The sequence below is a fragment of the Callorhinus ursinus genome, unplaced genomic scaffold, assembly GCF_003265705.2.
Source record: "Callorhinus ursinus isolate GAN/ISIS: 27379988/994484 unplaced genomic scaffold, GSC_fseal_2.0 scaffold11, whole genome shotgun sequence".
Lineage (NCBI taxonomy): Eukaryota > Metazoa > Chordata > Mammalia > Carnivora > Otariidae > Callorhinus > Callorhinus ursinus.
The window spans coordinates 24,370,753-24,388,769 of record NW_027397073.1 but is presented as its reverse complement, the minus strand read 5'-3'; the positions used below and the strand labels follow the sequence as shown (position 1 = coordinate 24,388,769).

At 36.7% G+C, this 18,017-nt stretch overlaps 1 protein-coding gene across 1 annotated transcript in view; it reads right to left on the bottom strand.

Moving 5' to 3' along the window:
- The window catches only part of DYM (dymeclin), a 342,784-nt gene that overhangs the window by 207,424 nt on the left and 117,343 nt on the right, over positions 1 to 18,017 (bottom strand). Inside the window, exons 9-11 of the mRNA XM_025886653.2 lie at positions 10,393 to 10,575; positions 6,148 to 6,326; positions 4,198 to 4,323 (exon numbers count right to left, since the gene is read on the bottom strand). Of these exons, the coding sequence (XP_025742438.2) occupies positions 4,198 to 4,323; positions 6,148 to 6,326; positions 10,393 to 10,575 (488 nt within the window). The remainder of the gene's footprint in view (positions 1 to 4,197; positions 4,324 to 6,147; positions 6,327 to 10,392; positions 10,576 to 18,017) is intronic.

The following is an 18,017-nucleotide window of genomic DNA, read 5'->3' as shown; positions in this document are numbered from 1 at the left end:
CTCTCTCTAAAATAAATAAATCTTCAAGAAAAAAAAAAGTTGGTCCTTTCAAAAGACGAAGGGAGGGAGGGAGGACAACCCTCTAGCCAGACAGAGGTAGAATAAGACAGAAATGATACATATTCCAACATTAAGAATAAGAGCAATAACATCTCTATGGCTAGTGCAAATATAAAAAGGTAAGGGAAAAAAACAGTAATAAGACAAAAACAAGAATAAGTAAAAAAAATTATGGACAACTTTACAGGAATAAATTCCATACCTTAGAAGAAATGTACCAATTCCTTGAAAGACACAAACTATCAAAGCTCATAACTTAACCAAATGTATATAAAAAGAGAATATATCATGACTAAGTGCAATTTATCCCAGGAATGTAAGGTTTATTCAATATTCAAAACTTAATCAGTAATGCACTACTTTAACAGACTGGGAAAAAAATCCACGTGATTCAGCAAAAAAAAAGAAGCCTTACAACTCAGTAATAAAAGAAAAACCCAATTTTTAAAAAATATTTTATTTATTTACTTGACAGAGGGAACACAAGCAGGGCAAGTGGGAGAGGAAGAAGCAGGCTCCCTGACGCAGGGCCCGATCCCAGGACCCTGGGATCATGACGTGAGCCGAAGGCAGACGCTCAACAACTGAGCCACCCAGGCACCCCAAAATCCCAATTTTTTAAAAAGAAAGTATGGCTATACAAAGTAAACACAGGGACATCCCTGTGGTAATGGAAATGTCTTGTATCTTGACTATGTCAATGCCAATGTCTTGGTTGTGATATTGTATTACTGTTAGGCAAATTACAGTTGTCACTAAGGGAAACTAGGTAAAGGGTACATGAATTCTATTTTTCTCAAAACTACAATTAACTTGGGGCACCTGGGTGGCTCAGTCGGTTAAAAGTCTGTCTTCGGCTCAGGTCATGATCGCAGGGTCCTGGGATGGAGCCCCACGTCCTGCATCCGCCTTCCTGCTCAACAAGGAGTCTGCTTCTCCCTTTGCCCCTACACACCGCTTGTGCACACTCTCTCTCTCAAATAAATTTAAAAAATCTTTAAAAAAAATTACAATGAACTTTCTAAAGTATAATTTTTTAAAATAGGGAAAATTTGGAAAGATACTTCACAAAAGACAATATATAAGCACATGAAAAGTACATGAAAAAATGCTGATCATCATTGGGTATGAGGAAATGCAACTTCAAGCCAAAATGAGATACCAGAATCTATTTCATGGACAATTAGATCCACAGCTAATAATTCCATGTAGAGAACTTTGGTAGAAACATTTACTTACTCATATTTACTATTACATATGGAAAGGAAAAGAATAAAAATAAACAAAGGTCAACAAGAAAGTCAAATTCTAGAGGGGAAAAAAAAAAAGATTTAAATACCTGAATTTGAAACGTCATCTGGAATACCCTGAAGTCCTTATGGAACTGAGCCTGAATATGAACAAACCTAATGCCTTCCCTATCTTACCATCACCATTTTGGCAGTCAGTAAAGTTTATAGTCAGTGAAGTTTAATTTTAAAGTCAGTAAAGTTTAATTTTAATGCAAACTCCTATGCTAACTTTAATTACCAAATATAATACTTTTTTGTAAAGTATAGAAAGCAATATAATAAAAAGTGTAGCCATCCTTGAATTTTGTCAAATCTTAACATATTTTGTCATATTTGCTTCAAAGTTCTTTTTGGTGACTTCTTGTTTTATTTTGTTTTCCATGCTGTTGAAGCAAATACAACATTACAGACATAGGTGAAGACCCGCTGTGTACCCTTCCCCATTTTCATTCCCCTTTCTTACTCTCCAGATTTTGGACTCTGCATCCTCTAAACATTTTCAATATTATCAACAATGATGTTGGATGACCATTAATAAGCATGTACTCTCTGTGCAAAAGTACAAGTCTTCCTATACAACCTTGGAGTGGAACTGCGAACTTATGGTGAGACACAACTTCAGTTTTATTACTGTCTCTTCAAGCTAAACACACACCTGCCCTTGACCCAGCAATTCTACCCTAGGTGTACACTCAAGAGAATGAGTGCATATGTCCGCTGATGTACAAGTGTAAAAATGAGCACAGCAGTCTTAACAAACATAGTCCCAAACTGGGAAAAAAAGCAAGTATCTACCACCAAGACAATGGATAAATATACTGTGGCATACTCATACAGTGGAATAGCACCGAGCAATACAGAAGAACCAACCAATGATGCAATAACACAGGTAAATCTCAACAACACTATGTGAGTCAAAGTCAGAATAATGGTTCACTGACTGGCGGTGGGGGACTGGCCAGGAAAAGGCATTTCTGTTATGTTTGCGAAACGTTCAGTAACTTGATCTGGGTGGTAATAACACAGGTAGATATGTACATCAAAACTCCTAAGTTATACCTTCAAAATTTGTGCACATTTTATACTTCAATTTAAATTTTTTAAAAATTATATTGGTTTTTGTTTCTTATTAAAGATAAATGCTATAAAAATGAGAAAATCAGTACTAATATTTTCTCTCTGGTGGTACTTTGCTAAACACAAGAATTAGGAAATTTGTATGTTTTATCTTCTTTCTACAGTGTCAAGGTTCCCTAAATCTTAGTTGAAATGATGGTCACACCATATAAGAGACCAAAAAAGTCTTAATGGAACATCATCAGAGAAGAGTAAACATGCCACAAAAACCCTATTGAAGATAAAAAAAAAAAGTGTTTGTATCCTATGAAGAGTGAAAGCCCTAGCCCCTTCTTCCGCTAGACACCCCCCAGCAGGAACACTGGATGAGCCCCCTCTGAGAAACTGATCAGCCCAAAAGAAAAGGCCTACAGAGAGCAGAGTACCCAGAGAAAGAGACCATGTAGAGCAAGTTAAAATCAAGTAAGTTCTGTCCACACACAGAACTTACAATCAACTTTTTAGTGCCTTACTTCTAAATAAAACATCGATCACCAAACTTTTGAGTTAAGCCTCCAACATGGCCGAAGACAGAAGCCAAAGAAGAAAATGAAACTAAGAAGATGTGCAATGTATTTTAATATATTTAGAGGGAATTCTCAGTTCTGTTGAAGTATGGGGGCTGAATTAGTGACTGATACATGAATAAAAAAACTGGGCAATCATGTGCTACAGAAAAACCAAAACATGAACAAGAAAGGAAGTGCAATTATCATACATTACATAGCTGAGCTAAGAATACTAGTTAATCATAATCATGAAAAAGCTGAGTTCTCAAGCTGAAAATGGTAATAAAATGGAAGGAGGGGAAAAGTCTACGTGTGGAAAGGGGGCTGGGAACCCAAGGAAACAGGCATGTGCAGGAAGGAGAGCTAATTATGACTTATTTTCCATTTTAGGAAGAGGACAGTTAATATCTAAATCTGGAAAATCAAGAAATAACAAAACAAGCATGTTATTTAGAAACATGGACAGAGTTAATAGCATTGGTCTTTGGGGAGTGGGAATCAGGTGCAGGATAGACATAGGATGTATTATGTTGCACTAAAACCTAGTACTTCTATAAAAGTGTTAAAACAATGTGTACATGTGTTGGGGTGCCTGGCTGGCTCAGTCAGTGGAGCATGTGACTCCTGATATCAGGGTTGTAAGTTTGAGCCCCACATTGGGTGTAGAGATTACTTAAAAATAAAATCTTTAAAAAAAAAAAACACCCAAAAACAAAACTATATACATGTGTTACTTTGACATAAAGAAAATACAAAGAGGAAGATAAAAATCAGTGTGGGGTTGGAACTCACCCACAAGACTAAAATTGAAAGAGTTAAATTATGTTACATCATTTTCAAAAACAAAACAATTTCTCAGGCTTCTTCTCTTTATTCCCTATTCCTTCACTTACTCTGTATACAATAGGCAAACTTGTGGGACAATTTCTGCCACAACTAAAAAAGGGGAATGAGAGAGGAAAAATGAACTCAGTGGCAGCAGAAACATTTGCCTCAATTACTGAAGAAACCATTTTGACAGAGTCTTTAACAGTGGCTAATAGTCATTCAGAAAAAAAGCACTTCATAAGTCAGAAGACAGACACACCATTTTCTAAGTCAGGTTCTTGTGTTCTACCAGAAGGAAAAGAAGGAAGAAATGCTAAGGCTGCAGTAAATCTTGCAGAGGGACCTGACTATTCTATAACTCTGAGACTCTAAGCAAAGTAATGGTAACTTACCACTTCATGAATGGATCTATTAAAGCCATCGTCTTCTGTAAGGATCAATAATATTATAAGGGCCATATACACATGGTGTGAATTTCTTTCTTCGACATGATACAGAATCTCAAGAATTGGTAAAACCTATCAAATAGAAATTTTATTTTACTATTTCAATTACTTTATTATAAGATCAATGTTTTCAATCTTTATGCTTTTATTATGCACTCTGTTTTAATTTCATAGTTATAGGTTTCTTTAAAGGAAAAAGAAAACCACACAAAACCAGCATATGCCTGAAGGTACTTTCCCCATGTATAGCTCAGATACCAGAAGGGAAAACAATCACCCCGTATGAAGGTCTGCCACCACGTAAAAATGGGTCTGCAGAGACCGTTTAGGCCAACATGTGACACTGAGTAGAAGCAGGTCTGCCTCCCGCCTTGCAGGAATTTATACACAAGAAGGTATTCTTACAAACACTAATGTGTCAAACATTACCTTAATAGGAAAGATTGTAGAATAAAATTATTAACAAAATCAAAATCAGATCAGCACAGTAAATTTCCTACCAATAACACATTTTCTAATCATAGTCTCAATATTATAGAATAAAGGCAAAAAAGACAGATAAGGACATCAGTTGAGACATTATCAAAGTAATCTATATGAGAAATTAAAAACAAAAATAAGCATATAACCCTCCACCCCACTCCAAAAAAACCCCAAAACAAAACCTTTTAAATTTTTACTGGTGTATGTCATCACATACCGATGACTGTTCTCTGCATATTCTTATGTACCAACATACTTAACCATGGAACTTTCTAGAACAGGTGGTGTCATGGGCTTTCTGCTTACTGCCATCATTTCCCCTAGAACACATCATGCTCAGAACTGTCTCTGCTTATCCTCACTCACCCCTCAGTAAACAAGCCATCTCCAAGTTTTTACTCACATGAGCAGTACACTGTTACATCCAATTTTACTATTTAAAATAACCAATGTTTTCCACATATAGCTGTGTGCAGACAGGTTCATGCATCATGTTTTTTGTCCTTAGGGTCACTTTGACATAGAACGTACTCTTCAAATGAATTCTAACATTCCATGTTAACTCAATATTTTATCTTTAACACTGACAAAATGGCCACCAAATCCTGGTGAATCCTGCAGTCAACCTGTAAAAACTGGTACAGAGGGAACGTTCCTATTGCCACCAGCAAGCTGCTGCCTATTTCAGGGATGTTCACAATTCTATTAATGTATAAATAACCCACAGGTATCTCTATAGTATGTATTTCAATTATAATATTAACACCTTGGTGAGGTAAGGTTACTTTTCCACTCATAGAAACATTTTTGTTTATACATTAGTCACAAATGGAAATCCGTGATTTCCTACAGGAGTTTTTCACTCACATAATACAGGATAGTGTGTATGCAAGTTGCTGTCTGGCACAGGTACCCTAAAATAGCTCTAACACTCCCAGAATTGAGTTCAGTCAGACCTCAAGCCTAAGCCTGCCGAAGGGATGCAACGCGTGGGAAACTGAGCTTAGCCATGTTCGTCAGGAACTTGCTGCAACTGGGACTACAGACTACAGGAACTTGATGGGTGGACACTTAGCATCTGAAAAGAACCACAAGGGTATAAATATCTTGAGAATGGCGCGCGGTGCTTCTTGAAGGACTCCATCAGGCTAGATCCTGGGCAGGGTAAGACCCGAAGGACAGGGAAGCTGGTCGCGCTGCTGTGCTCTCTGCTCTGTGGCAACATCAGCACGGGCGCTGTCTCCCACACTGCAAACCTCACACCTCTGTCTGTGCCTGGTGGCAGCTCCCCGTCAACCTCTCAAGCATCACCTTTGCAACCAGCCAAACATACTTACCCCTCCTGAGAAAAGAAACGGCTCTTCAAAAGATTAAACAATACAAAAAGCATGAAATGTGTAGTTTGATACTTACAAGATTTTCCATATCTGTGCGAGCCAACATGTATGTTCTAACATTACTATTCTGATGGAGCAACGTGTACAAGAGGAGAGTTGCTTGGTCAGATGTCTGCTGTTCACAAAGAGCTGTGTACAGACTGTTGAAGTTAATCTGGAAAGTGTGTGGAATTGATGAGGGGAAAGGACTGCTATCTGGAACACACAAACCACAAAATTTTTAAAATACTATGTCAGTATTTTCTGGACTGGGCCTTCTGTAAATAATAAGAACACAATGTGTACAATTCAATTCCCATTAACTTTGTATGTCACTACATTTCAGGTTCAAAATTTCAATTTATATTTTAAGTTTTACTTAAAGAACTAAACTAATGTAAAGCATGGTGACTAGAGTTGATCACACTACTATGTAACTGAAATTTGCCGAGACAGTAGAACTGAAATGTTCTTGCCAAAGGAAAAAAAAAAAAAAAACTGGGACAGTTTATTTCTCTGTACTATCTAAACCAAGGCTTTCCAATGATTATAAATCAATGTGCAAATACCACTTGAGAGTAACGTTTTATCTTTAAAAAGCCAAATATAAAAAAGCAACTAAACTAAGTCACATACTTCGACTTTATTATGATTTTTGCATTAATATAGCTGAATGAAGCTGGTTTTAAGAACATAGGAGCTTATATAAACAGAACTACAGACCCAGGCCAAAAGCGCTCTAACAGATATAAACATGACATCTTACATGTTCTGTTACCAAAACTAAATGACCACCAATCCTAAATAAAAAATACTGAGACAAAGAATACAAAAGTTTCTACATAAAACAGAAAATCCTCTTGTAAGGGTTAAAAAGAAAAAAGGACTTCAAGCTGAGTTAATTTTTTTCAAATGAATAACTATGGCTCATTCACCAATGTCACTAATCCATTTATGAAGAAAATAGCTAGGATAACATCATATCATTTAGCTAGTTTTATTTTTTTAATTCTTATTTTTATTATTTATTTAGTTAGTTAAGTAAACTCCACCCTCAACGTGGGGCTCAAACTCACAACCCTGAGATCAAGAGTTGCACACTCCACTGAATGAGCCAGCCAGGTGCCCCTAGCTAGTTTTAAAGTATTATCAGCATCAGTTATGTTCAGCATTAGCTTCCACAGTAGGATACATCAAATCTCAAACAACTACTGGAAAATGTATATAATTTCTTGGTAAACCTTTTTTCAAAATAGAGTCACTAGCATGATGAAAATCATAAATCACAGCCCATGTGGGAAAATTCCTGATATTGCAAAACTGACAGTGCCCCTTTCCTACCAATTAACTGGACTTGCTTAGACACTGAAGCCAGCAAAGTTAGCAAGCCAAAAAGGAGGGAAAGACAGGTCAACAGACTTGGAGAAAAGTATAATCTTATCAGATAAAACACTGGAACATGACAGCACAACGAGTTGATATTTTAATATCTTTAATATCTTAAAAAGAACCAAGATTAAAAAAAAAAGAACCACTAGCAAAAAATAAATAAAAATAAAATTTTAAAAGCACTGCTTTAGGGCGCCTTGGTGGCTCAGTTGGTTGGGCGACTGCCTTCGGCTCAGGTCATGATCCTGGAGTCCCTGGATTGAGTCCCGCATCAGGCTCCCTGCTCAGCAGGGAGTCTGCTTCTCCCTCTGACCCTCCCCCCTCTCATGTGCTTTCTCTCTCTCATTCTCTCTCTCTCTCTCTCTCAAATAAATAAATCTTTAAAAAATAATAAAAAATAAAAGCACTGCTTTAGCATCTCTAAAAGCTTTACTCTTATGGAAAAGAAATGTGTGTCAATACAATCTCTGATAGCACAGTCCCATACCTCTCAGATTCTTCTCAACTATACATTTGTGAGAATTATCTTAAAAAGTCTTCAATTTTACTACAAAGTGCCCTCACTTTTCCTCCTACATTTAAAATGTAGGTTATCTTGGGGCACCTGGGTAGCTCAGTCGTTGGGTGTCTGCCTTCGGCTCAGGTCATGATCCCGGGGTCCTGGGATCGAGCCCTGCACTGGGCTCCCTGCTCAGCGGGGAGCCTGCTTCTCCCTCTCCTACTCCCCCTGCTTGTTTTCCCTCTCTCGCTGTCTCTCTCTCTCTGTCAAATAAATAAATAAAATCTTTAAAAAAAACCCCACCAAAATAAGAAAATAAAATACAGGTTATTTTTTCAATCCTAACACTGTATTTTTGACGGTTCTAAAAATAATTGTTTTATGTGACTTATTTTTGCAAAGGATGGTGAAAGGAAGCATTGCATGTAATCTGTGAGTGCAAAAAGGCTACAGCATCTACAGAACACTCGGTGGAAGACGATTCTGGAAGCGAAGTAACGTGTTCACCCAGCTGTATTATACACGGCTGCAAATGGAGTATGTGTGTTGTGTGTATCCGTAACATTTAAATATTACTAGCTAAGAAGTCCTATGAACTAGTTATTATACTGACAGCTTTATATGTATTAGCCCTTATTTTAATGCATACAATGATCATGTCATAATTTTGATCAGTTTCACAAAGGATGAAATAAAGGCTTGGAGAGATTTAACTTTGCCAAGATCAGCCTCTGTTGGCATCACTACATCATACTGCTTCTTAAAATTATAGCAATAATATAGTGACTCTGTACTATGATAAAAACCCACTTAATTTTTTATAAGAACACTGTGAGGTAGAGATCCTAACCCCTGCTTTATAGATAAAAACACTGGTCTTTAAAGAATAAAAACTGGGATATGAACCCAAGGCAGTCTAACCCTAAAGTCAATGTTCAGAATCATTGCACCCAACAATCCACCAAAAAGATGGCTATCCCAAAAAGGTTCAACCCTACCTAGTAACATCCGGCCTGAGCATCAAAAGTGACAATAAATACCATATACGGAACATCAGGCTGTGTTGTAAGATGTGAGCTAATCATTCTAAAACCTTACCTTGCGTGGTACTTATACAAATTCTATTAAGGTGATGTTATCCCCATTTTATAGACAAAGCGAGGGAGGCCTGATGTTAAGCAAACTGGAGGAGGCCTCACAGCTCTGAAGTGACAGAAGTGTGGTGTAAACTTAGGTCTGCTTGACTCCACAACTTGCTTTCTTAACCAGTAAGTCACAATGGAATAGTAATGGGAACAGGAAAGTACTCTCAGATACATGAGTTTTCACTTTTTATCTATCAAATGTTAGAGACTCCCTATTATTGTTTTCCCCTACAAATAATAATACCAGGGTTGGCAAAGGTACCCCCAACTGGCATACTCACGCACTATTAAGAAACACGCATAAGAACTCTGGAAAGGAACATGGCAACACGTATCAGAAGCCTTAGGAATGCTCCTATCCAGTAACTTCACTTCTTACACATCTTAAGTATACTAGCATGCCATAAATCTTGAAAATCTAGCTACCATATTAATTTGGCCTACAGAGTATAATCCTTTTTTTTTTTTAATGGGGTATAATCTTTTGATTAGAGATTATTCTTTCAACATGGAACTAACTACTCAAGCTCTACTTCAGGGCAAGTTAGAGCCCACAGACAAGCCCATCACCTATTTTGGAAATAAGTTTTAGTGGAAACCAGCAATGCCATGTCCTTATTATCTATGCCTGCTTTTGCACCAGGGGCAGAGGTAAGAGGTAGTGACAGACAACACAGGACCCCACAAAGCCATCTGCCCCTTTGCAGAAAAAGTTTGCTGAGTTCTAATTTTTAGTTCTATAAAACTCTAATTGGAATACAGACTTCAAATGAAAAACTTCAAACCACCTATCATTTGGAGTTTTCTGGCTAATTCCTATCCCTAATAGGTAGGACAGGCTGATCTAAATTAAGCAAACACTGGCTTCGTTATCTCTAGATAAAAATGTAAATTTAAATGGATATAAAGAACCACAGCTCTCATCTAAGATTCATTTAACCTTCCTGTGAATACAGACAGAGGAGTCTAAGTTTTTCCTCATCTTTAACGAATAGGAAAATATACAATTGAGAATCATTTCCACAACTATAAAATAATAAACAATATGGATAAGCAATACCCTCTTTCCTCATTAGAAAGATATTCAGGGGCGCCTGGGTGGCTCAATTGGTTGAGCATCTGACTCTTGATTTCAGCTCAGGTCTTGATCTCAAGGTTGTGAGTTCGAGCCCCATGTTAGGCTCCACGATAAGTGTGGAGAAGTGGGGGGGGGGGGAAGGAGGGCGGGCATGAACAAAGTACCACAAACCTTGTGTATTCTTAAAGGACATAATGGCTTGTCTGTAGGGGTTTGGTGCATCTGCAGCATCAGTCAGGTTGGCCAGCACCAGCAGAAGCAGGAGACTCTGGTTGGCCAGAGGGGAAGAAAGTTCTGGAGAGGCAGCTGCTTTGCTGCCCACGCCACCCAGGGTGAAGACAGTCCAGAGGCCAGCTTGAGAAGAAAACACACAGTTACGATGTGCTGGGACTAGTAAGATGGATATACATATTTCTGTACGATCTTCTATACTTTTTAATAACACTCTTTTCAATTATTAAAGTAAAACAAGTTCATTACTTGAAAATTCTCATATTGCCAAAGGATATAAAATTTTTTAAGACTACCACTCCCTACTGCCATAATTCCACTTCTCCTTCCCATAGATAACCACTATTAAGTTTCCTGTATCTTTCTAGATTTTTTTAATATATCAAAACATCTACATAATTATAACAACATTTCATGTACAATTTTATACCAATATATTTGAAAACATAAGCAAAATACTAAAATATCTAGGAAGATACAAAATGTCAAAATTGGCCAAAGACAAAAATCTGAATGGACAAATTCCCTTAAAAGAGTGGGAAATGGAGTCAAAGAGCTAGCAAATCAAGTCCAGATGTTTTATAAGTAAGTCTACCGAGCCCGCCCAGTACAAACAATTCCCATATTATATAAATAGCTCCAAAGTACAAAACAAGAGGCATATTTACACAACTCATTTGACAAAGCCTGAAAAATCTCCCTGATATAGAAACTGAATAGCGACTGCATTTAAAACAAGAGGGAGAAATGCAAAGAGATTTTTAGATAGACTCAAACAAAAGCAGATGAAATCTTACAGAAAAATTTGTTAAAAGAACAAATGCATCATGATCATGAAAGTTTTGTCTCTGAAATGCAAGAATTGTTCATCATTCTAGAAATGTATTGATACACAGGCATACCTCAGAGAGATTGCAGTTTGGTTCCAGACTACTGCAATAAAGCGAATAGTATTGTGATAAAGTAAATCAAATGAGTTTTTTGATTTCCCACTGCATATAAGAGTTATGTTTACACTATACTGTAGTGTATTAAGTGTGAAAAATAGCATTATGTCTAAAAAACCAATGTACATACCTTAATTAAGAAATACTTCATTGTTAAAAAATGCTAACCATCATCTGAGCTTTCTGCTACTAGTTCTAATAACTGATCACAGATAACCATGACAAATATAACATTAATGAAGAAATTTGAAATATTGTCAGAATTACCAAAATGTGACATAGAGATACAAAGTGAGCAAATGTGGTTAGAAAAATGGGGCAATTAGGCTTGCTCGATGCAGGGTTGTCACAAACCTTAAAAAAAAAAAAAAGGCAGTATGTGCAAAGTACAATCAAACAAAACACAGTAAAATGAGGTATGCCTGTATTTCTAGTCAGTTTAAAATGGAGGGAGAGATGATCTGGCCAATTTTTAAAATTAAACTTAAAACCTATTAAGAATTCTTACAAGCTAGAAAAGTAAAGTAACCTCTTTCAAGTCTAAAACCTATCGAAATCCACAGTGGTCACACACTGGAAGAACTCCCATCAATATCACCAACATCACCATCATACTACTGGTGCTCCAAGCAAAAGCGTTAAGGCAAGGGGGAAAAAAACAGACCTCCTCCCCAACCCCCAAAAAAGGAAAAATATTTCATTATTTGCAAGCAACCTGATTGTGCACTGTCCAACAGAGTAGCCACTAGCCACCAGCCACTGTGGGAACTGGGCACCTGAAATGTGGTTAGCCCCAAATGCATTTTGCTGTAAGTATAAAATACTGAATTCTGAAGACTTAATACAAAAGTAAAAATTTCGCACTAATTTTTTTTAATATTGATTCCATGTTGATATTATAATATTTTGGACATATTACATTAAAGAGTATTGTTAAAATAAACTTCAGCTGTTTCTTTTTACTTTTTTAATACAACTACTAGAAAGTTATAATTTACATATGTGGTTTGCATCTAGGCTCACATTTTTATCAGACAGAGCTTCCCTACGACATCAAGATAATTAACACACACTATTAGAACTAATAGGCTTTGGTACAGTTCTACAACTAAAAAATCAACATACAAAAAAGTCAAAAATCCACCTACACAGAAGCAATAAATAACTACAAAGTCCAATCACTATAGCAACAAACCCAATAAACTCTTTAAGAATCAACACAAAAGAAATATGTAAGACCTTCAGGCAGACAACCACAGACCTTGAGACTGAAGGCCATATTAAGATCTGAATTAATATATAGATACAACATATTTCTGGACAAAAAGGCAATACCACAAGGGGACCTGGGTGGCGCAGTCAGTTAAGCGACTGACTGTTTTAGCCCAGGTCGCGATCTCAGGGTCATGAGACCGGGTCCCATTGTTGGGCTCCATGCTCAGCGTGGAGTCGGCTTGAGATTCTCCCTCCCTCTCCATCTGCCCCGCCCACTCATGCTTCTCTCTAAAATAAATAAATAAATTAAAAAAAAAAAAGGCAATACTGCAAAACTGCCCCTCAGTGAATCTAAAATGCAATACAACCACTATCAAAATGCCAAGAGGAATTAATGCAATTTTTTATAATACAAACAAAGTATTGCTGGATATAAAAATACATAGGAAACAGTTGTTGGTTTTTTTTTTTAAGGTTTTATTTATTTATTTGACAGAGAGAAGAGAGACAGCAAGAGAGGGAACACAAGCAGGGGGAGTCGGAGAAGGGGAAGCAGGCTTCCCACTGAGCAGGGAGCCCAATACGGGGCTTGATCCCAGGACCCTGGGATCATGACCCAAGCCGAAGGTAGACACCCAATGACTGAGCCACCCAGGCACCCCGGAAACAGTTTTTAAGAAGGACTAACCTGGGGAGGAATGTTCCTCGTTAAACAGCAAGACTTTTATAAAGATGAAGTCATTTAAAAGTGTGATACTGGCAGCAGACAAATTAGCTTGATGGACCAGAAATGAGTTCAAGTTCAGAAACAGAACCACATATATTTGAGAATTAACCTTATGATACAGGTAGTATTCCAAATCAGTGAGAAAAACACAAAATTCTAGAAATGCCTCCGGGACAAGAGAATTTAGTCTTTTCCCCAATATTTAATTATAAAAGTATCTGTATAAACCTTGAGTCGAGAAAGCCTTTTTCTTATATAAAAAACAAAATTCAAGAAGATAAAAAGAACAGTAAGTTGACTACTTAAAATATTAAATATTTAGATGTGATTAAATACGTCCTAAACAAGTAAGAGAAAAGAAGTATCTGCAACATACAAAACAGAAAAAGATATTTATTTTAAAAAGAGACCTCCTGTAAATCAGTAAAGAAAGCCAACAATCCAAAATAAAAGTGGGAAGTAAAAATTCAAAGCAATAAAGAGAAATTAATGTGATAAGATCATCCAAGAAAACAAAATTTTTTTAAAATATTTATAACACATAGATTGGTAATGGTATATAGAAAATTACCAACAGTGAGAAATCAAGGTGGTACCAGATTTTTGAAGGATATTTGGCAGTTCTCATTGAAATTAAAAATGCACACCCCCATCAACCCAGCAATTCTTTTTTCTTATACTAGAGAACACTTGAACAGGCACACAAAGAAGCATGTATTTAATATGGTTTATAAATGTCAGGTAACAGAAACAATGTAGATGTTAACCAACAGTAAATGTTTACAATAAGCTGTGGTTTATCTATACTATGGAATATAGTATGAGTTAAGATATCCACGTATTAACAAGGAAAGATCTCTAAGATATACTGCTAAGTAAAAAAAAAAAAAAAAAAAAAGGCAAGCTGCAGGAAAACTGAGATAATAATTTAAAAATTACCCACCAAAACCACGTGTGTGTGTGTGTGTGTGCGCGCACGTAAATATTAAAAACAAAAACAAAAAACAGGAAGGACTCCAAAAAAGACTCTTAACTACAGAGAACAAAACTGATGGTGGCCAGAGAGAGGGGTGGGGGATGGATGCAACAGGTGAAGGGGATTCAGGAGTGCACTTGTTGTGATAAGCACTGAGCCATGTATAGGATTGCTGAATCACTATATTGCACACCTAAAACTAATAGGACACTGTCTGTTAACCATATTGGAATGAAAATTAAAAATTAAAAAAAAACCCAGGAAGGATGAAGTGTACACCATACTGGTAACAGAAATTATCTCTGGCATATAATTCAAGAAAGACTTTTGCTTTATTTGTATAAATTTTTTGTAAGAAGAATATAACCATTTAGTTCTTTAAAAATAAATGTAAAACAATAAAATTAAAACAGAACAATATAGACCCCATGGGTATATGATTATGTAGAACATGGAAAAACTTCATCAATATATCATTAAGTGAAAATGCAAATCACAGAACAGTATATATGCACCCAAATAATACGCCCCACTTGTTTTTTAAAAACTGTAAAGATCCATCCCTCTGCAGGTAAAGGCAGCTACAGGTGCCTGGCAGGGTGCACTGTTGAATGCAGTTAGCTCTGATCATGGGCAAGAGTGAAGGGGACCTGAGGAGTCTCTAACTTCATTCCGTGTTTATTCAGCTGACTCTCCTACAACATGGATGTATTCAAGCACAACTTTCGGTTAGAAACATTAACAAAAGAAGTGAGGGAAGGAAGAAAATTCCTGGTCACCAACCCCAGAAAATGTGATGCAGTACACGCTTGCAATAGGACTGTTATTTTTAAAAAGCACCTTCTCACAATTTTGGAGGGATAAACACCAACATGTGAACACTGAGTAGACCTGGGGTGGTGGCAATGGGCATGACATTTTAGTCTTTGTACTCATCTAGTTTTTTTTTTATTACTTATTACATGGGCAGATGGCATTTGTAAAGAACACCTTTGTTAAGGAAATTAAATGCTTTTGTAAAGAAATTTTAAATAGATGGCAAAATAAGCAAAGCTGAGAAATGTTATTTTTCCTCAACTAACATAAGCAGATACTTTTAATTTCTTCTTTATACCATCAACAGTTCAGAGTGAACATTTGTTCATTTCTAATATTTTACATTTTCTATTAAACACACCATACAAAACTACCGCATGGATACCTGACAATTTATCATTTTATTTTTAAGATTTTATTTATTTATTTGACAGAGAGAAAGATAGCAAGAGCAGGAACACAAGCAGGGGGAGTGGGAGAGGGAGAAGCAGGCTTCCCGCTGAGCAGGGAGCCTGATGCGGGGCTCGATCCCAGGACCCTGGGATCATGACCTGAGCTGAAGGCAGATGCTTAACGACTGAACCACCCAGGCGCCCCAACAATTTATCATTTCTTACATGATTGTGGTCCTGCAAATCCCAAACTTTTTCTGTGAGTCACTAGAATGACTTTAATATTTACTCTGAAGAAGCTCTTACTGGGGGGTGGGGGAGGATAAATAGCCTTCCTGCCCAAGTTTTGGAGGTCCCTAAAGGTGTATACAGGGAAGTTCAAAGTGCAAAGCATATTCAGTATAAACCTCCAAGTGTAGGCACAAGCAAACTTGAGGCCCAGCAAGAGAAGTTAGCTGAAGGACTTTTTTTTTTTAATGTAGGAAAGATTTTAAGATGATTGAGAAAGAAGAAAAATTTCTGTTAATTACTGTGCTCCCTACTTTTCATTAGGAAAATGTGGATATTTGAATAAAAATTATCAACTAATAATTGATTACACATCACCAATTTAAATTTATTCAAAACAGTGTTCACAATAGAGTTGAAAAACTTGAAACATTTCATAAGAAACTCAAAATCGTTTAAGAAAGTACAACCAGTCGCCAAATATTATTTACTTTGGGACTGATTTGTTTATCTTAACATTATAAAAGCTTTCCAGTCACTTCCTTCCACTCAAGAGTATGCTCCGTGACTGTGCCCCCTACATCCACGATCTGTGTGTTCCAGGATCACAAGCAAAGAAAAACACAATTAGGAAGTTCAATCTGCAAGAAAAATAATCACAAAGTGCACTCCAAGGTAAAAGATAAGTGGTTTTTTTGCTCGTTTGTTTTCTGGATTCTCTTCAGAGCTGCGTATCTTCATGACTAGGAGAAGTAAGAGCTAACTGCCACTGGACAAATTTCACAAAATACTGAGGGCACCCCCCCCCCCGGCTTCAGGTTTCCCCAAGCTGGCTGAGAAGCTGCATATAATGTCAAACTAACTCTTAACTGAGAAGCTAGCACAGCCCAGCCAGCCTCCACCACACACAGCCTCCTCCCTTTCCCTGGTAAATATTACTGCGATGCTGCCTTTCCTTATAGGGAGAAAGGAGGCAGCCTGCCATTGCCTACATTGTAGTTTAAACTGGCCCATAATGTTGGACCAGAATTCTTCCAAAAGTTCGTTTCTTTTTGTTGATCCAAGCCTCTGATCTATGACCCAAGAATCTTAGTGGAATTGCATTTTCCTGTTGGCAAACAAAATTTCCCTCCACCAGAAAAATAAGGGAAAGTTACAGTATATTTCCTTCTGTTCTAAAAAAGCAAATTAAGGATGGTCTCCCAAGTTTTTTAATTGTATCCCTCAGGTCTTCCAAATAAACTCTTAAAATAAAATTGATCTAACTAAAAGTAAAAAGTACTGAAATTAACTAAAAGAACAAATCTGGTGTTGCTTATTCAATTTTTTAAAAGCAATGACTCAAAATTACTTATCCTTAACAATGAAAATGTGAGGAAAATACAAAGTATGACAAACTGAAACATCAATAAAATAATTATGGAAAAAAACCTCTCAACTGAAAAAGTGTTGAACACAAGATTAAACATTATTTTATTAAGACAATGAAATTAAGGTAAATTACTTTTTTTTATGTTACTAAACATGCTGCTTGCCAAACTAAATTGATTTCTTCTATGTAACAAATACATAACATTAATTATTCAACTGAACTATACCGAAAAAAATAGTGATACTATACCATCTGTGGTTATAAAAACATGCTAAAAGAGTCACACTCATACATTTGGGCCTGTAATATAACAAACCAGATATCAGGAAAGTATTAAGGAGAAAGCAGTTCAGCTGTGAGAAATATGTATGAAAGTTCTGCTAGAAACATTTCAATCAATACAGGTAAAAGATTATAATCATCGATAAGTACATGGTAAGTACCTATTAGGGTGAGGCTCTATGTCCGTTACCAAAAGTACAAAGAATAAAGAAAATCACACTTGGCCTCTGAGGAAGTTAACAGCAAAAAGGGGAGACGAGCAAACAACCACAATGCAATTTTAATTTTTAATTTCCATAATGGTCTAACAGGAGCACCTGGGTGGCTCAGTCAGTTAAGCGTCTGCCTTCAGCTCAGGTCATGATCTCGGGGTCCTGAGATAGAGCCCAGAATCAGGCTCCCTGCTCGGCGGGGAGTCTACTTCTCCTTCTGCCTCTCCCCCAACTCATGCTTGCTCTCTCTGTCTCGCTCAAATAAATAAAATCTTAAAAAAAAAAAAAAACCATAATGGTCTAACAAATATATCTAACTCTTCAAACACCTGTGCTTTACCTATGTTATATGTAGTAAAATAGTAGGAAAAGACAGTGTTACCCATACAGAAACTGAA